General features: G+C 36.1%; 2 protein-coding genes across 2 annotated transcripts; one reads left to right on the top strand and one right to left on the bottom strand.

Annotated features, from left to right (window-relative positions):
* Positions 1–330: 330 nt before the first annotated feature.
* LOC117317629 (methyltransferase-like protein 24) lies at positions 331–12,930 on the bottom strand. The gene is made up of 6 exons (XM_033872479.1): positions 12,480–12,930; positions 11,771–11,922; positions 5,072–5,200; positions 3,770–3,844; positions 2,197–2,344; positions 331–1,247 (listed from the first exon to the last, which is right to left on the bottom strand). The coding sequence occupies exons 1-6, from the start codon at positions 12,486–12,488 to the stop codon at positions 930–932; spliced, it is 831 nt and encodes a 276-aa protein (XP_033728370.1). The 5' UTR covers positions 12,489–12,930; the 3' UTR covers positions 331–929.
* On the top strand, positions 9,481–10,524 carry LOC117317628 (integrase/recombinase xerD homolog). Its single transcript, XM_033872477.1, has one exon. The coding sequence runs from the start codon at positions 9,542–9,544 to the stop codon at positions 10,376–10,378; it is 837 nt and encodes a 278-aa protein (XP_033728368.1). The 5' UTR covers positions 9,481–9,541; the 3' UTR covers positions 10,379–10,524.
* Positions 12,931–18,666: the final 5,736 nt, after the last annotated feature.

The raw sequence follows: 18,666 nt of genomic DNA, 5'->3' as shown, positions 1-18,666 counted from the left end.
CTTGTCTTTTGTACAATCCTAAAAAAAACAGTTACATTTGCCGTGTGAGAAAATTAGTATTCTCCTGTGTGTTTAAATAATTGATGAAACGTATACGAAATGATCCGTTGAATGGTAAAGTGTCTGACGTCAACTCCAAGAATGGACGTGGTCACACTTGAGTAGACACCTATAGAGGAAAACAGTGCATATAAAAACAGAGCAGTGCGGAAAAAAAGAGAGATTGAAGATACCAGGTATTACAATTGGAGAAGTATTTTGGTCTCTTGTATGTCCCCTTAATAGAAGACCGCATTAATAAACAACATACAGCATCGATAGATAGTTTTATTACACCATAGTTTGAATGTTAAATATAGCAAATGACTTCGTACTTAGCAACATCGAAAATGTGAATATCCCAATTGATATGAATGTATCTATATATGCACTTTAAAAACGGTATCAACCTTAGAATTTTATTACCCTAACCGCAGAGTCAACTACAGTACTATGTGCATGCATATCCGTTTCCAAAAAACAACAATCCTTGATGAATACTACATCATGGATGAGTATCCTTCACCGGAGAGGTAACTATGGTATTACCTCACCGATGTGTATCCTAACTAGGGGAAGTAACCATGGTAACGCTGATGATATCCATATTTCTTATCGTAATGCTGATTTTAAATATCTAGGGCTTCATTTGAACATGTTGCACAAAGGCTACACTTTCGCCTTTGTAAAGGGCAAAAGGGTACGCTTCCTCGATCAAAGATGGAAAGTTATCGCGGTCACCTGCAAATAAGTTGTTTCTCCTCGTTTATGAAATTCCTCCCCTTCATGCGCTTCCACCCGGTAAATCAGGAGGAGTGTTAATATTAGTTGATATGACATGAAGTTAACATGTTCTCTTCTTCTTCTATCGTATAGGACCAACATCACCATCAGTAATCTGTCAAAACATCTGGTCCATTCCGTATTAACGAAATCTCGTGACATGCGAGAGTTTGTTTCTTAGTGTAAACTGATTTATATTTACATATCAGGTTTCTATTCATCCAGAATATTCTATAACCTGCGTCATGTATAAGACGTAGGACAGACAGCCGACGTATCCACATGTCCTTCTGCGTGGTGTACCGCTGGGACCACAGATGGAACTCTATGATCAACTGTCTAGGGAATTGACCAGTAGCGAACATTTCCGGAAGTACGTTCCACTCCCACACTTCTATGTCCATCTTAACGACATCTGGCATTCGCTAGATAAAATGAATAACACAATGTTTAGGTTTTCAACAATATAGTGTATATGAAACTGGATATAGAAAAGAAAACAGTGTTTAACCAATTACTTTGTTTTGCAAGCTTTCCTAATTTTGCTCTTAAGATTTAGCAATAACAATAAAACATCTTTATTAGGATTTGATTCGGTATTCGGAGTGAAAAACTCGACTCATAAATATTGTTCTGCAAATTATAAATGCATAAAAAAATTACAACTAGATATTGTTTTTTGCACTTCATCATTAACCTGTAAGTGAGGATCATGCTCCACTTCGTCAGTGTGGTGATAAAAGTACACAACAACTTTTATTCGAATATCTTTAAAGGTTTTCGTGTTATTGCAGGATAAGAAATTATAAGTGAAATATGCTCTTTGACCTTTGACCCGGATATAAAGGTCAAATGACCGTACGGCAGAACATCGCATATCTGCTTCAATTATGTTTTGTCAAGATATCTTCCATGGTTAGAAAATTACAGATTGGACAAAACTCGTACTCACTTTACCTCTGACCTTCATCTACTTTTGGACTGTTCAATTTCTCTTCAATATAAGACACAGAAGAAAAATCTCTCGATTCTTAAGAGGGGCCAAAGTTGTGGAAATCCAAACAGGTAAGTCAGAAAAAGCAGATTCTAAACATATGTTCAAAAATATTGTTTAACGTCCTATAAACAGCCAGGGTCATTTAAGGACGTGCCAGGTTTAGGAGATGGAGGAGTACCCGGAGAAAAACCACCGGCCTACGGTCAGTACCTGGCAACTGCCCCACGTAGGTTTTGAACTCGCAACCCAGAGGTGGAGGGCTAGTGATAAAGTGTCGGGACACCTTAACCATTCGGCCACCGCGCCCCCTTCTTATTTAGAAAAATACAATCTCATAAGGATTCCATTGAAGCATGCTTGGTATTGTATTAATATACCTCTGAGTGATTCAGATCAGTTCTAATATCCTTAAATGTCAGCATACGCCATTCTGTTCCAACGGGATTCGTTCTGCTGACGTCAGAGAGACCAGTATCGTGAAAAAAGGTCCTACTCTTTCTTCTTATATGACTCTTGACTTTCATGCTGTTAAAGAAAATATGTCTCAGTATAGGTATTTAAATCCAAAACAGTACGTAACATAATGTTGATTTTATATATACATCAAATAGCAGTAAGTCGCCGTAGAGAAATATCACATGTCGCTTAAATGCATGAATAGGGTGACACAAATGGTTAGGTTCTAACCTTGTATGATTGAACGTCCTATCAACAGCTATTGTAATTTATTTGCACTATGTGTCAGCTGTGTGTGGGCTATTTCACTGGAGCAAATAACTGAATCACTCAGTTTGACACATCGTCTATATATATTATATTGAAAATCGGCGAACCAGCCTTCCGACTACCAAATTGTAGAACATTAAGCATGAGTACAAACTACCATTTTAGAGACTCTGATACATATGTATGTCGCTGAAAGAGGGCACGATCAATTTATGGTAGACTTCTTCAAGGCGCTAGGTACGTATCAACAGAAACATTACGAAGGAATTTGTTAAGATAAAGGAAAAATATCCCAAATTTTGTCGTGTCTTTCGCCCTGCCTGCATGATAGCACAAAAATTATCACTGTGGAAACAGATCTTGATAACCTATTTGCTCAACATATATAAAGGTTTGTATAGAAAACATAATTATTTATTATATTTATCATTTACGTTAAAGTCTATGAGTCATTGTATGTGGTAATGGAAAGACATGTTATCTGTTTTCCCGACCTCGCATTAGGTAAGGTCACATGAATCCTTGGATGATGAGGCTATATAGACATAAAAAATGATTTTTTTACACGGATGGGTTAAAACGTTAACACCAACAAAACTTGAGTGCCAAATTGCTTATAAATGAACAAAAAACATGGGTTTAATATTCTAACACATTTTCGATTACAAAATGCAAAAACAAACAAACAAAAATTAACAAACAAAAAAAAAAAAAAAAAAAAAAAAAAAAAACAAGAACAAAAAGAACAAAAAAAAAAAAAAAACCGGGCGAACGGACTTGTAGGAAAGGAAACTTCCAGCGAGCAGTTGGAGTTTTTGAAGTTGCCCCTGGCCGAGACAACCCAACGTATGTGAACTAAGGCCGAGCTTTAAAGAATCGCACAAAATACACCCAAGATAATGACACATTTTAAAGTAAATTGAGTAAAATACAGTGGGGCAAAAAGGAATTTAACTAAGCTGCATCTAGGACTCGGCGGTAATTCTAGGCGCCTCAAGTGATCGTATGAGCGACAATCGGAATATGATAAAGCTGGCGGTAACGACTGGTTTCTCCGTCCTCAGTGTTTAGGTATATGAGTGGAGTATCGCACTTCGCTGTCTTTGTCACTGACCTCAGTGTTTAGGTATATGAGTGGAGTATCACACAACGCTGTCATTATCACATACCTTAATGGTTGTACTGTATGGCAGTACATATATTATAGCATTAATTAGTCCCTACCTCGGGTCGAAGGAATGGACTTCACAGTTGTGTGAATCAGCGATTTCATCGTCGAACGAAAAATCATTGTTGATTCTGTAAAGATATGCAACCAAAAAAGAGTGAATAAATGGTCATATCTATGTGGTTCCGTTCCCCGGATCGAGAGAATGAACTTCACATTTGTACGAATCTACGATGTCATTGTCGAATGAAAAATCGTTCTTGATTCTGTAAGAAGATGCTAGCATTAAGCAGCGAAAAAAATCGTTTGTCATGCAAATGGAAAAATAAATATTCGGTAGCATGCTCAAGCAAATAAAAACATTCTCAGCCGTGAAAGGCATTAATTCTATATTGCACACATCTCCGTTATATTGTTTATAGAACTTTTATTTAAAGAATTTCAATAAGTTAATATTTTGCCGGCTATTTGTATAAGGTGTATTTCTTAATGAAACTCCAAAATTTCATCACTTTTGACTCTAGATTGATCACTCAAATAATCAGTGTTTGGCCGTATTTAATTGTAGCAAACGATACTGTTTTGGCATTTTTTTTATATTGTTCGGGTGTAACTTATGCCCTTTGGATTTCTGACCTCGAAATGGTAAAAAATAGCGCAAATAATAATAGTTCAAAACTAGAAGTACACTGATATCCTGTTTGTATGGCTGTTTTAGAAAACTTGTTCTTTTGATCTTTTAAATATTTTAAAACTTAGCGGATTTTTTTATATATATATAGCATTCAATCTGTAAAAAAAATTAATAAAAACAGGTATTTTGCTATTAAAAATTAAGGGATGAGGGATTACGTAAATTGCTATTATGAGTTAAAAGAACAGGTTCGGGAATATTAACGTCCTTAATTTAAAAGTTGTCTTTTTTTACAATTTCTGATATGCCGTTTATTTCTAATTAAAAAATTGTACCAAATATTTTTTTGACATCACAGAGTTGTACTTCCTTATTACATTTTTACCAGTGAAATATTAAAAATTGTTCATTGCTGATTTGACCAATCAAATTAATAATTAGAAAATACCAAAATAATTGACCAATCTGAAAGCCCGACATATATGTCAGCACCTGGACAGGGGTAACTACTTTTTTTAGGGAACTGTAGGCTTAGTGTCTTCAGTAATACCAAATATATTTTACGAGTGTGGCTAATATTTTGATATTTTTCACGAGTGCGCACTGTTAGATATCCTCTATTTATGGAAAGCATCGCATAAATTGTCAAAATGATAGTTTTAACAGGAAAACGTTCAACTACTTAGTTCAGCTAAACATGTCTAAGGTGTTGTAATTTACGTACCCAAATGAGTAAACCAGACAACCCTTGGATGGAAGGTACTGCGGTTCAACACACACATCCCATCCACCATCTGTTATCTTCCCGAATCTTCTCGGAGTTTTACATACAGTTTGTATGGTGTTCAGGTATCTAGTAAAATATTCATCGCAATACAAACGTTATACAAGAACTATGTATATATTTACGTTTTATTGAAAACTTTAAAACACACACGCACACACTTACCACACTCATGCATGCTGCAAGCACTGTATACCGTCCTAAAATGACTTAATCTGTTAATAGGATGTTACACAATGTTAACCTAATAATTCGAAAACATACGCTACAACTACTCTGTCACCAACATTGAATCTATAGATATTCAAGTGTTCACATATCGTATCTATATTGACAAGTTAATTTGAAAATTAAATAACGGCAAATCATTTTTTATGGATTTTCAGGCAGATTTATTATAAGTTTTGTAATAATAAGATTTGTTTCTATACTTTTCTGCATTTATCCATTTTTGAGATTGAAAATAATCCCTCTGTTTGATATGTGTGTAAAACAAAAACACATCTGCATTATTGTTAATACCACTTTACCGTTGTATATACTGCATACAATGGTTGAATGTATTTATCATGGGTACACGTACACGTGTAGGGGAGGGCGGGGTTATGCGTGAGCGACGGGTTGATAATTGTATGCATGGTGTTGCACGTGAGCACGTGCTTTTAGTGGCCCTAACAGGTGTTTTCAGGTGCGCGTGGCCGGCTCGCCATTCGAGCCTTGTAGTCACTATAGCAAGCACGCATACGTAATATGTCCGAGAAATCTTTAGAGGATCGTCCTAATACTGTATCGCAAGATGGACAGGGAGATGTTACTCCCGACGGACCTCAGGTAGCCGGTGGTCAAGACGTTTCTAATTCTGATACCTTGTATTTTATGAGGACTTATTTCGATAAGCAGTTTAGAACGCTTAAGAGAGAAATTTCTGAAGAGTACGAAACCAAAGCCGAAAATGTCGCTAAAAAGATAAAAGACGAAACCGTAAATTTCAAGTTTACCGGCAACAGGAAACAGTTCGAGTTTAACCTGGAATTGGACCTGTCCTTAAAAAGGGCAGAAAGGGCCGTAGGTGGTCGTGAGTTTTCGTCTGTGCTGGACTCTATTAACGCTGCCAGGGATTTGATTAGAAAACGTAACAAACTCATCAGGATTGCCGATAAATCTCCAGGTGGTTGGAGCACAGTTGAGGAGTATCTCTCCGACGACTTAGCATCAGATTCCGAGGATGACAAGAAACTACGTCAAGCGGAGGCCAGAGCGGTCAGGAAATCCAGACCTTACAAGAAAAGGGTGTCCGGTAGGGGCGGCCATTCGGGTGGTGTTGGGCGTGGCCATTATCGCCCTGGTGTCGTCAATGACCAGCCCTTCGGCGCTGTTTCGTCAGGAGGTGGTTCAGGTACTACCGGAGGGGGGCGGCCCTTTCGGAGGGCCTCCCCGTACGACGTATGCTTCAGGTGCGGGGCCATGGGACACTGGGGTAGACAGTGCCCCGCGTGGAACAATGGACAATACGGACAGACGGGATACCCAAGCTACGGAGGGTCGGCGCCCGGTCCTAGATTCGCCGCCGGAGCACAACAGGGAGGATCCGGAGCCAAGTGATCATGACTTTGATGTTAAGTATTTTGATCATTTATTTTTGTGGGCTGATGAGTTTTCTGAACACGCAGAATTTTTTGAAAATGTAACATTTCATAATGACAAATCTGTTAAAGGTCGTTTGAAAGCTCATATTAATTTTTGGGAGCATATAGAAGCTCCGGATTTCATTATCGAGACCCTGCGAAATGGTTATGTTATTCCTTTTATATCTACCCCTCCCAAGGCAGAATTTAGAAATAATAGGTCATCCTTTATTCATGCCGACTTTGTATCTGAAGCAGTAGGCGAATTAGTCAAAAATGGTTGCGCGGTGCAAGTTCCCTTTACTCCACTTGTCGTTAACCCCATTTCAGTAGCTGTAAATAAGAGTGGTAAGAAGCGTTTGATCCTCGACTTAAGTAATACTAATATGTATGTCTGGAAGCAAAAAATTAAATTCGAAGATTTTAGGGTCGCTCTCGAATTTTTTAAGAAAGACAGCTATCTTTACAAGTTCGACCTTAAATCCGGTTATCATCACATAGATATCTGTAAATCTCACCAAACATTTTTGGGGTTTTCATGGGAAGGAAAGCATTTTTGTTTCACAGTCCTCCCGTTTGGTTTGTCTAGTGCTCCATATATCTTCACCAAGTGCTTAAGACCCCTGGTTAAATATTGGAGAAAAAATTTGATAGAAATAGTAGTGTACCTGGATGACGGGTGGGGGTGCGCAGATTGCGCCTCCCAGGCTCTGACTGACGGATCCTTTGTGAAGGACAGTCTCATTAGGGCAGGTTTTGTTATCAATATAGAGAAGTCCATTTTTACACCTACAATGTCATTAGAGTGGTTAGGCCTCCTATGGGACTCTAAAGAGTTTTCATTATCGGTCCCAGAACGAAGGATCACCGATTTACTCGGAGTTATAGATATTTTGTGGACCTCTTTACCGCGTGTTACAAGTAGAAAGTTAGCTTCGCTCACTGGTAGTATCATCTCTATGTCGCCAGTCATCGGTAATGTTACTAGATTAATGACCAGATTTTTGTACGGGCTGATACAGAGTAGTTCTTCGTGGGATAAGCTGTTTTTGATTGAATCGGATAGTTTAGCTCTACACGAGATTTTGTTCTGGAAAAACAATATTCGTAAGTTAAACTTTAAGAAGTTGTACGAATACAAGCTTCCGGTTTCTATTGTGTATTCGGACGCGAGTAGTATTGCCTGTGGGGCACATATTGTTCAGGCTGGGAATTTCGATTTTCATCAAATGTGGTCTGAAGATGAAGCCGTTAAAAGTTCCACCTGGAGAGAATTGAAGGCTATCAATTTAGCTCTTTTAAGTTACAGTAATTTTTTAAGTAATTCCAGTGTTAAGTGGTATTCAGATAGCCAGAGCACGGTTCAGATCGTGCAAGCCGGTAGTAAGGTGGTTGAACTTCAATTACTTGCGTTAGACATCTTTCAAATCTGCGCAGAAAAACAGATAATTCTTTCTATTGAATGGATCCCGAGGAGCGAAAACACGGTCGCTGACTTTATCAGCAAAATCGACGATTCAAATGATTGGGGCGTCTCCCAGGAGTTTTTTAATTTTTTGAATGATTGGTGGTGTCCATTTTCCGTGGACAGATTTTCTAACGGTAACAACGCCAAGATTCCTAGATTCAATACCAGATTTTTTCATCCCTTAGCGGAGGGTGTCGATGCTTTTGCTCAGTCATGGGCCGGAGAAAATAACTGGTTAGTCCCCCCCGTTAATTTGATAAAGCGTGCTATTCTGCATGCTGTGTTCTGTCGTGCCCAGTGTACACTCATAGCCCCTTACTGGCCTTCCTCCCCCTTTTGGTCTTCGTTATTTGATAAGCAAGGTAATTATCATCCTTACGTGAAAGACATTTATGAATTCCACAATACTATGGACATTCTAGTAAGTAACGTGGATAATTGTGTGTTCCATCCAGATAACTACAGGGGATCACTTCTAGCTGTGAGGATTGAATCTACCTATTGATTTTGGACATTCGCGTAAGTTTTCGAGACCGTGTATATTAACAAGTCTTTCGCTTATTTGTTATCTAATTTTCAATTTTTTATTTACGTATAAGCCAGGGTGTTCGGCTCAGTTTTTTAATTAGTAAGCTAGAGAAGTCGGCTCATTAATAGTATGCCAGATATTTCAGCCGAGTTCTATAATTAAGCCAGAGAGGTTGGCTCATTGATGTAATTAAGCCAGGGAGGTTGGCTCATTGATGTAATTAAGCCAGGGAGGTTGGCTCATCGATGTAATTTAAGCCAGGGAGGTTGGCTCATCGATATAAATAAGCCAGGGAGGTTGGCTCATTGATGTAATTAAGCCAGGGAGGTTGGCTCATCGATGTAATTTAAGCCAGGGAGGTTGGCTCATCGATGTAATTAAGCCAGGGAGGTTGGCTCATTGATGTAATTAAGCCAGGGAGGTTGGCTCATTGATGTAATTAAGCCAGAGAGGTTGGCTCATTGATATAATTAAGCCAGAGAGATCGACTTGAAGCCAGAGAGGTTGGTTTGAAACTTTATTCATGCATATATATTTATATGGTTTTGTGCATCTATTCGGATTTAAGATAAACGTTTTAATTGGTTCTTTTGTTCTTGTTTACAGATCTTTTCCGTATCGGGCGGTGGAAAGATCGACCTTCTTTAAGTGATCCTAAGTTATCACGCCTAGCTGATGGTTTAGCTTCACATATTCTAAGTTCCAAATCGGTCAATGCAGTTAAAAAATATAAGTACGGATTCGAACACTGGAGGAAATGGTGCAATTCCTTTAACGGAATTTCCGTTATGCCTGCTAACGAATTTTACGTTGCCCTTTACCTATCTTCTCTCATTCAATCAGGATGTCATTTTTCAAAAATCGAGGAAGTTATTTTCTCGCTTTCGTGGTGTCATAAAATTGCGGGTTTTCAGGATCCATGTAGTGACTTTTTGGTTCAATCAGTTAGACTTAGCGGGAAAAGAATTCTAAGCTGTCCTGTCAAGAAAAAAGAACCAATTACACCGGATATATTAAATAAGTTAGTGGATAAATATGGGAACGCTGAAGCTTCTCTAAAAGATCTCCGCCTTATCTCTATGTGTTTAGTAGGTTTTGCCGGTTTTTTACGGTTCTCAGAAATTGTAAATATTAAGTATTCGGACATTAGTTTCGAGGACTCCTTTATGGTGATTTTTATTTCACGTAGTAAGACAGATAAATTTAATGCAGGTAGTAGTGTAGTTATAGCAGCTACCCATAATAAAACGTGTCCTGTCGAAATGCTAAAAAGAAATCTTGTTAAAGGTAACTTTTCACACTTCTCAAACGATTTGTACATTTTTTCCCAGGTGTGTTTATGTAAATCGGAGAAACAGTTTAGGTTACGTGCCAAGAACGTTAGACTCTCTTACACAAGGGCTAGGGAGATCTTATTAGAAGCTCTGGAGGCTGTGGGGCTGGACAAAACTCTATTTGGTGTCCATAGTTTAAGGTCAGGCGGAGCCACTGCTGCTGCAGCAGCTGGTGTTAGTGACAGACTGTTTAAGAAGCACGGCCGTTGGAAAAGTGAGAAAGCAAAGGATGGCTATGTGCGTGAAAGAGTTCATGATTTATTATCTGTATCACAACATCTTGGTATTTAAAAACTGATTGTATATTATTAATTAAAATGTCGACATTATTTTCTTGTTTCCCGTTCTTTATTCATTCGAGGAAGCCTTTGCTCACTACAGAGGCTTCCTCCCATACAAGTGTTTGTGTTGTGATGATAAATTATTTATGTGCGTTTGAGACGGTCGAATTAGCACATAAATGTATCTATCATGGGTACACGTACACGTGTAGGGGAGGGCGGGGTTATGCGTGAGCGACGGGTTGATAATTGTATGCATGGTGTTGCACGTGAGCACGTGCTTTTAGTGGCCCTAACAGGTGTTTTCAGGTGCGCGTGGCCGGCTCGCCATTCGAGCCTTGTAGTCACTATAGCAAGCACGCATACCCCCCCCCCCCCCCCCCCCCCCGAAAAATTTGACGAGACAAATGTTTTTTATTTGGTTTTCTTCTTTTACGCTTTTTACCTTATAGGTAATTTGTCGACAATCGCTGGTGACTTAAGACTGGACAGGTGTGAAAAATGTTTTACTTAGAAGGCATTGTGTACACAGGTCAAGGGACTTCGAAGGAGACGGATTAATTCCATGGTCCAATTGTTTTGCCTAAATCCCAGAGTTTCGCATCCACATGTCGATTTAATTGTAAAAATCTCCCGCAATAAATGGTGCTTTGCTCACTACAGAGGCTTCCTCCCATACAAGTGTTTGTGTTGTGATGATAAATTATTTATGTGCGTTTGAGACGGTCGAATTAGCACATCATGTTATTTATACACTCAATCAATATCACTTTACGTATATTTTGAAAACGACGGAAAAAAGTTTTTTTTTTTTTCTGAATTCAAAACAAATATCTCCTCCAAAATCGAGACAAACCCAAATTCGAACACAGGTAACCTCCCTTGAGTTGTAGATTCAAATGTTTGGATTATGTCGTATTAGACGAAACTTTTTTATAACTAACTTGACAAATCATACATATATATGGGTCAAAGAAGTAACATTAACGTAATAACTCAGGTAACACTGGATCCTTGAAAAGGTTTGCAGGATACGAATTACTTTAACTGTTATTCATCCCATTAGCAAGACACAGCTAATATAGATACAATCGCATAATATATAAACAGTACTAGACAATACAATACGACACAGTATAAGTAATATTTTGGTAGTAGTTGAGATAACAACCATGAACCCTTCGGCTGGCATGGGGCCGAAGGCGGAGGCTAGCATGACATGCACAAAGACATGTTCTATGATGAACGCTGTGTGACCAATGGCCAAGACATTTGAAAATATCCCGCGCGTGGAAATGTCGAAGTGTAATGGACGTTTCGTCCCAAATTGCTATTATATGGATACAGTATAGAAACTAATAAATAAATATTTAATGCGTTATGTTTCTGTAAAAATACGTACCGTTGATATAAGTATTCGAGGTCCGGCAAAGACATTCTGCATAAATCCGAAACTGGTGGCGGTAGGTAAAACTCAGTTTTGTAGTCATAATTATAAGGCTTCGTTACTGCTTTATTGGCACAGTTGAGGATTTCGACAGGAATATTCATAGCCTTTCGGGGAAAAATGTGTCACGATCAAATACCATAAATAAATAGAAAACATTCCCTCTTCCCAGTTATACAACAAGTAGATAGCCCCATACCGGTCCAGGTATAAAAAACAATTAGTAGAGAACTTACGGTTCAGATATACCATAAGTGATAAGAAAACCTAAAACATACACACACCCCGGTAAAGTAAGTTGATATGTTAAGCTCGTGCAGTTAATATGAAGTATGGCCATACCCCCATTAAAATAAATAAATGCAATATTGATAGTTTATTTGTTAATCATTAACACAATTTAGATCACCTTAACTTTGTTTCTCAACATTACACAACTTACTATTCATAAGAACATAAGATTCGTTTTATATCTACATAAAATAAAGCTTTAAATATATATAATTCAAAGTTTAAAACAAAACGAAAACATACACTCATACAAATGTTATTTGTAAACGTTTTATAGTTGTTTGCTACAGTTGAAATTATACAATAAATACCATCTTGTTGTTTAAACTTTAAAATTAATATATCATTACAAAGTATTTTCATACACACTTACCATTTTCATTTCATTCGTATACGTTCCAGACGCTTTCTTGAAAGAGAAATATGAACAATTGCATTTCAAGCGTAGTGTTTATAAACCAACTGCGTAACGATAAAATATTTTACTGAATTACAAGAGAAGTCGGTCAGAATAGTTGACTAAGAGAAATATCGAAGAAAATGCTGATAATATGATGAGAACTTTGCCGATTTCCTGGAGGATCTCGACAGGACAGATAACAAAGACCCTTCAATGTCATTCAATTCCAAGAGATATAACTAACAACTCCGCTTTATGTTCAGTGTAATGCAGATTTTAATTTCCTTTTAAATGTCAATTTGATTCAATATACATCGCATATTATATTGCTTCCAATGATAGGATTTCCATGATAAAATTCGACTGTTAATATGACAGTGAAATATGTTGATCAACATACTGTAAACGTACATATTTTAGCGGTAATTTTATTTTAGCGCTCTTCGCGCTGGAAGCCTTGCGCTAAATTATGATTGCGCTAATTACTTTTTGTACGTTCTATTTCTATAGAAAGTTCTGTGGATGCGCTAATTCATCATTGCGCTAACTGGCTAAAATCTGCAAATGCGCTAAAATTTGATTGCGCTAAAATAAGTACGTTTACAGTATCTTAAAAGAAGCACGTTGATGAAGACTGAGGACAATTTTGGAAAGTCGACATCAGGTATATAATTTGGAACTGCTTTGAAGAAGTGCGGAACGATCTTTGATTCTGTTATTATAATCCTGGTTATAGTTTTGGTAATGTCACAATACTTGGATATGGTCTGGTTTGGTTAAGTATTGATTATCGTCTCATCAATAACCAAGGTAAAGATCTACATACAAATGTCGTCGATGAGCCTTACCCTCCGGAAACTTATTATACATTTCTCTAAGGTTGACAGTGGTCTCTGCTGGTGAAATCAATGTTTTGCTAGTTTTTATGTTTTATCTTTTTTTTCATAACGGTTTCTTTGTATTATATTTCAATTAATGTATTTATTGTGCATTTCCTTAACAACGTAAGAAATTAAATGAGAACCATCTGCCCATTTGGTGAATCATACAACCTTCAATGAGGAAAGTCTTTCGCTTTTACTTGCGATGCCCAACGCCGATACCTGTTCAGGATAAAATTACAAATATATCAGGTAATCAGTGAATTATCTAATCAGCTCCATTTAGTATTAGCCAATCTCATTCATTTTACTTAATCGTACATCGTAAGCTTTTGGAACATTCTAAATACATGTAGTTATAGTTAATTACTGCGCTACAATACATTTACCGCACACAAAACACAACATTGTTATGGTATAAAATTTTCTATATCATTATGGAATATATGGGCAAGTGGAATTTTATTAATGTAAAGTCTTTATTAATCGTGAATCTCACCATATGTGTTCTTGGTACATTTCTTTTTCTGCCCTCTGAAGATACAACAATAGGATATCCCGAGGTTGTCACCTGTCCATTAAAAAATAACGCTTATTTTATCTACATATACCTGTATACAATACTATTGCAATGCGTTCTGCTACGTTCAGTATTGAATTACTAGATGTTAACGCGTCTTTACATAGATAACAAAGTACCGAAAAAATGATCACATGAATACAATTGTATAGCCCTTGAATTCTTTCCATTTACAAATGCGTTTTAACCTCATTGGCTTTCCATTGTTATTTCTATTTTATCTTGGCTTAGAATCGGTTCAAACCTGCAGCAGAGCATGCTTCTTTTACCTGCTGCTCTTATGCACAATTTGACAAAGGCGAGTAAATGTGGGAAATAACAGTTTGTAATGTTTTTATTAGGACTGTGTCTTTTTCTATCTTACTGAACGTCTGAGGAGGATGTTATATTAGACACTCAGATAACCAGACCAGATGTCGATCTCTTTGTCTAGATTTGCTTGTGTTTTAGTTTGAACACGACGCTTTGTAAAAATGAAATTGTTGATTGTTTTCCGGTACAAATGTTATTGATTAATAACAATCTTTTCTAGCAAAAGGTATTAGAACTATTTAACACATTTCTTTTACTTTTTGATAAAATATGCATTCGTCTATACAAATGTAATGCTAAACAACAATTACCACATACATGCAGGAGTATCATAAAAAAAATCTTTGAAATGTGTGGTAAGAAAATCAAACGGAAAAGTAATTCTTCAAGATCCAAACATTCGGCAACTAATGTTAAAAAATGAAAATAAAAAAAGCAACACATACATCAAATTTCCATTGAGGGAAATGATGTAAAAGGAAAGACTTCGAGGGAATATATGCATACGGTGTTCAGGCATCATCGATATCACGATTGAAAAATATTGTTTAAGACAAATTCTACTTAATAATCTTAGCAAAAATGTTGACGTACCTTTGATGGATGTATAACTGAATGGCAATGTGTTGTCTTGAGTATGTATTGCGACGTAAATATCACAGTATACAACAAAGCTGTTACAACTGTCACAACCTTCAGATAATACCGAAACCACTGATACATCTTCCTTAGCTTCAATTCTGGAAAATAGATTAAAGAAATAGTAGATCACCTAGAAATACGCAAATTAGGATGAGGAAGTGTTAAGAATAAACACACGGGCTTAAAAGGTCGACTGACTGTTAAAGGTTTTTTTTAGTAAATGTTTATTGTTGGTTTTAGCCCGCGGCGTGATTATTTGTTTTCTTGAAAGTTGTATAGTTAAGGCCCATTACTCCCAAAGAAATATTTATACATGTGTAATTTTGACCTCTTAACAGTTTTTTATCTTTTTATTTACCTGTCAATTATTAAAAACCGGAGGAAATTGTGCAGTCAAACCTGCTCTAACGACCCCCTGTATATAACGACTGCCTGTCTATAACGACCGGTTTTAAGATTCCCAGTGATATTTTACTATATAACGACCCTCTGTATAGCGACTACCTGTCTAATGTGACTAACGACCGGTTATTTCGGAACGGCGGTCGCTAATTTGTTTTCTATAGCGACCGATTTCTGTCTGCCATCTTCAGCTCACGGCAGTCATCCAGACACATCGCCCCTGGCCTGATTATACAAACAAAGGACCACCACAACCCTGGCCAGATTATATAAACAAAAGACTACTACCACCTGTTAGCCTATAATTACTGTAGCTGCCCTGGCCTGGGGCTCGGTGAGAGAGGCGTTGGGTCACCATGCGTGTCGGTATTACAGTACAACTGTGCATAGGTGGCTTCATTTGACACGGTCAGTTAATTTTGTGATTACAACTAGGATACATCACTTCAATAACAAACACGTAGTCATATCTGTCAACAAGATTTACTCACATGAAAGCCAATAATGCCTTTCTTAATCGTAGCTGTCGGTACTAGCGTTTGTACTGCCGTCATCTTTAATTTGTCAACATTAATAAAAAGTCGTAAACTGGCACAAATATCTGGATTTCAATTTGGGTCGAAAAAAAATCTTTGGTTTTAAAGAAGTTAGACTATATCACAAAATGATTAGTAGTAACACATCTATAATTAATTAATTAATCATTGTGTAATTCTTTTTCTTTATTTAAGAAGAAGTGAGATAACTTGATAGATACTAATATAGCATTATTTTATGGAAAATTTTAATTTTTAAGAAATTTTTTAATCTTTCCGAAAAACCAAAATTTTTTGGTTAAAATTTCTTTTCTTTGGGTTTGGAAGTAATTTTTTTTGAATTTTTTAACTGCCCTTAAATTTTGTTTTTTAATTTTTTCTCCCCTCAAAAATACAAAAAAATTCCCAGGTTTCCCCCTTCATTAAAATTCCCTTATTTTTCTACTATCCCTTTTTTCCAAAACTATTGAATCTTTTTACGAAATTTAAATTTAAAATTTAAAAACGTTTCTCTTTGTCTAGATTTGCTTGTGTTTTAGTTTGAACACGACGCTTTGTAAAAATGAAATTGTTGATTGTTTTCCGGTACAAATTTTATTGATTAATAACAATATTTCATTTCAACAAATTTTATTGACATTTGATGTTATTTGTCAAAAGGATTAAATAACAGGCCAAGCCTATATAAATTTTCTCCTATGGTGGCAATTGGAGAATGTAATATAAATATAAATTAACATATAAATTTACTATGAAATGAAAAACATTTAAGGGGAGATAACTCAAACATAAACATTCACACATCATTCATACATTTTGCTTATATATACATGTATACATAATATTTGATAATATTTAATATGAACTTTATCTATAAGAATTATTCATTGCAAGGCATTGACCAAAAGTCCATGTGCATGTATGCACAGGTCGTGCCTGTCAATAATTAAGCGAAAATAATATATATAAATGTAAAATATTATATCATAAATTGTCAGAAAAAATTACTATCACTCAAAATGTTTATTCTACCATGTTTGCTATGCAACGCCAGTTTTGATTGGTTTAAAACCATGTATTATTTTCCAATAACCCACGCTCGTGCCAATAATACACGGTACGGCTGTTACAATTTTATATATCTAATATTCACCTGTTTCATAAAAGGTTACTATAGCCGAGTGGGCTAATGGGTTAGTCTTTCAATAAATTTTTTATCGCTACGCGAGTTCGAATCCTACGGAAATATCCTCGTCCTCGTTGTATATCCTGCAACAATACACGATTCATCGTTAATTATTTCTTAAGCAGACGCTATACTTCACATATATACAAGACTTAGCTAACTCAACTGCTGACACATGTGACCAATGAAGATGAAGGGATATTTCAGGACATGTATAATCATACATACTCCATATTTATTAAATTTAAGGTATAAATAATATAACATAGTACAATACAATATAATATATAATATATAATATCATGACTTATATATTTAAAGCATATAGAGATTAAAGCGTCTCGATTTCCCAATGAACAATTGAACATCATTTAATATTTGTATATTTACAAACTTATCACAGTCAGGGCAACCTTGTAAGAAAGTGCTAATGTTAGAATGGTAATGATTTGCATAACTATCTACTGAGGTAAACAGAGAATGTCTAATAGCATTATACCTAGGACAATCAAAGAAATAATGTGAAGCAGTGTCATTTTCAATATCACAGGCACAGGTGGGAGAGTTTAATAAATGATCATTAAATAAATCAAAATTTAAATTGCTACATGAATTTCTAAGCTGACAAATAATGATATATCAATATTTTCAAATTCAGCTTCAATAATTGAAATTTTATTTCTGAGAGAACGCACATTTAAGTGAACCAGGTTTAAGTTATGTGGAGGTCCAGGATTTCTTTCGATATCATTACAACAGGATAAAAATATAAGAAGTGATACAAGGAAATATGATAACAATCTTTCCTAGCAAAAGGTATTAGAAATATCTAACACATTTCTTTTGCTTTTTTACAAAATATGCATTCGTCTATACTTCTGTAATGCTAAACCACAATTACCACATACATGCAGGAGTATCATAAAAAAATCTTTGAAATGTGTGGTAGGAAAATCAAACGGAAAAGTAATTCTTCAAGATCCAAACATTCGGCAACTTATGTTAAAACGATGAAAATAAAAGAAAGCAACACATACATCAAATTTCCATGGAGGGAAATGATGTAAAATGAAAGACTTCAATTGAATATATGCATACGTTGTCCAGGCATCATCGATATCACGATTGAAAAATATTTGTTAAGACAAAATCTCCTTAATAATCATAGCAAAAATGTTGACGTACCTTTGATGGATGTAGAACTGAATGGCAATGTGTTGTCTTGAGTATGTATTGCGACGTAAATATCACAGTATACAACAAAGCTGTTACAACTGTCACAACCTTCAGATAATACGGAAACCCCTTAGACATCTTCCTAAGCTTCAACTCTGGAAAATAGATTAAAGAAATAGTAGATCACCTAGAAATACGCAAACTATCAGGACGAGGAAGTGTAAAGAATAAACACACGGGCTTAAAAGGTCGACTGACTGTTAAAGGTTTTTTTTAGTAAATGTTTATTGTTGGTTTTAGCGTGATTATTTGTTTTCTTGAAAGTTGTATAGTTAAAGTCCATAACCCCCAAAGAAATATTTATACATGTGTAATTTTGACCTCTTAACAGTTTTTTTATCTTTTTATTTACCTGTCAATTATTAAAAACCGGAGGAAATTGTGC

Source organism: Pecten maximus, chromosome 19 (assembly GCF_902652985.1).
Source record: "Pecten maximus chromosome 19, xPecMax1.1, whole genome shotgun sequence".
NCBI classification, from domain to species: domain Eukaryota; kingdom Metazoa; phylum Mollusca; class Bivalvia; order Pectinida; family Pectinidae; genus Pecten; species Pecten maximus.
Note: the sequence above shows the minus strand (reverse complement) of the source record. Positions and strands in the feature narration are given on the sequence as shown.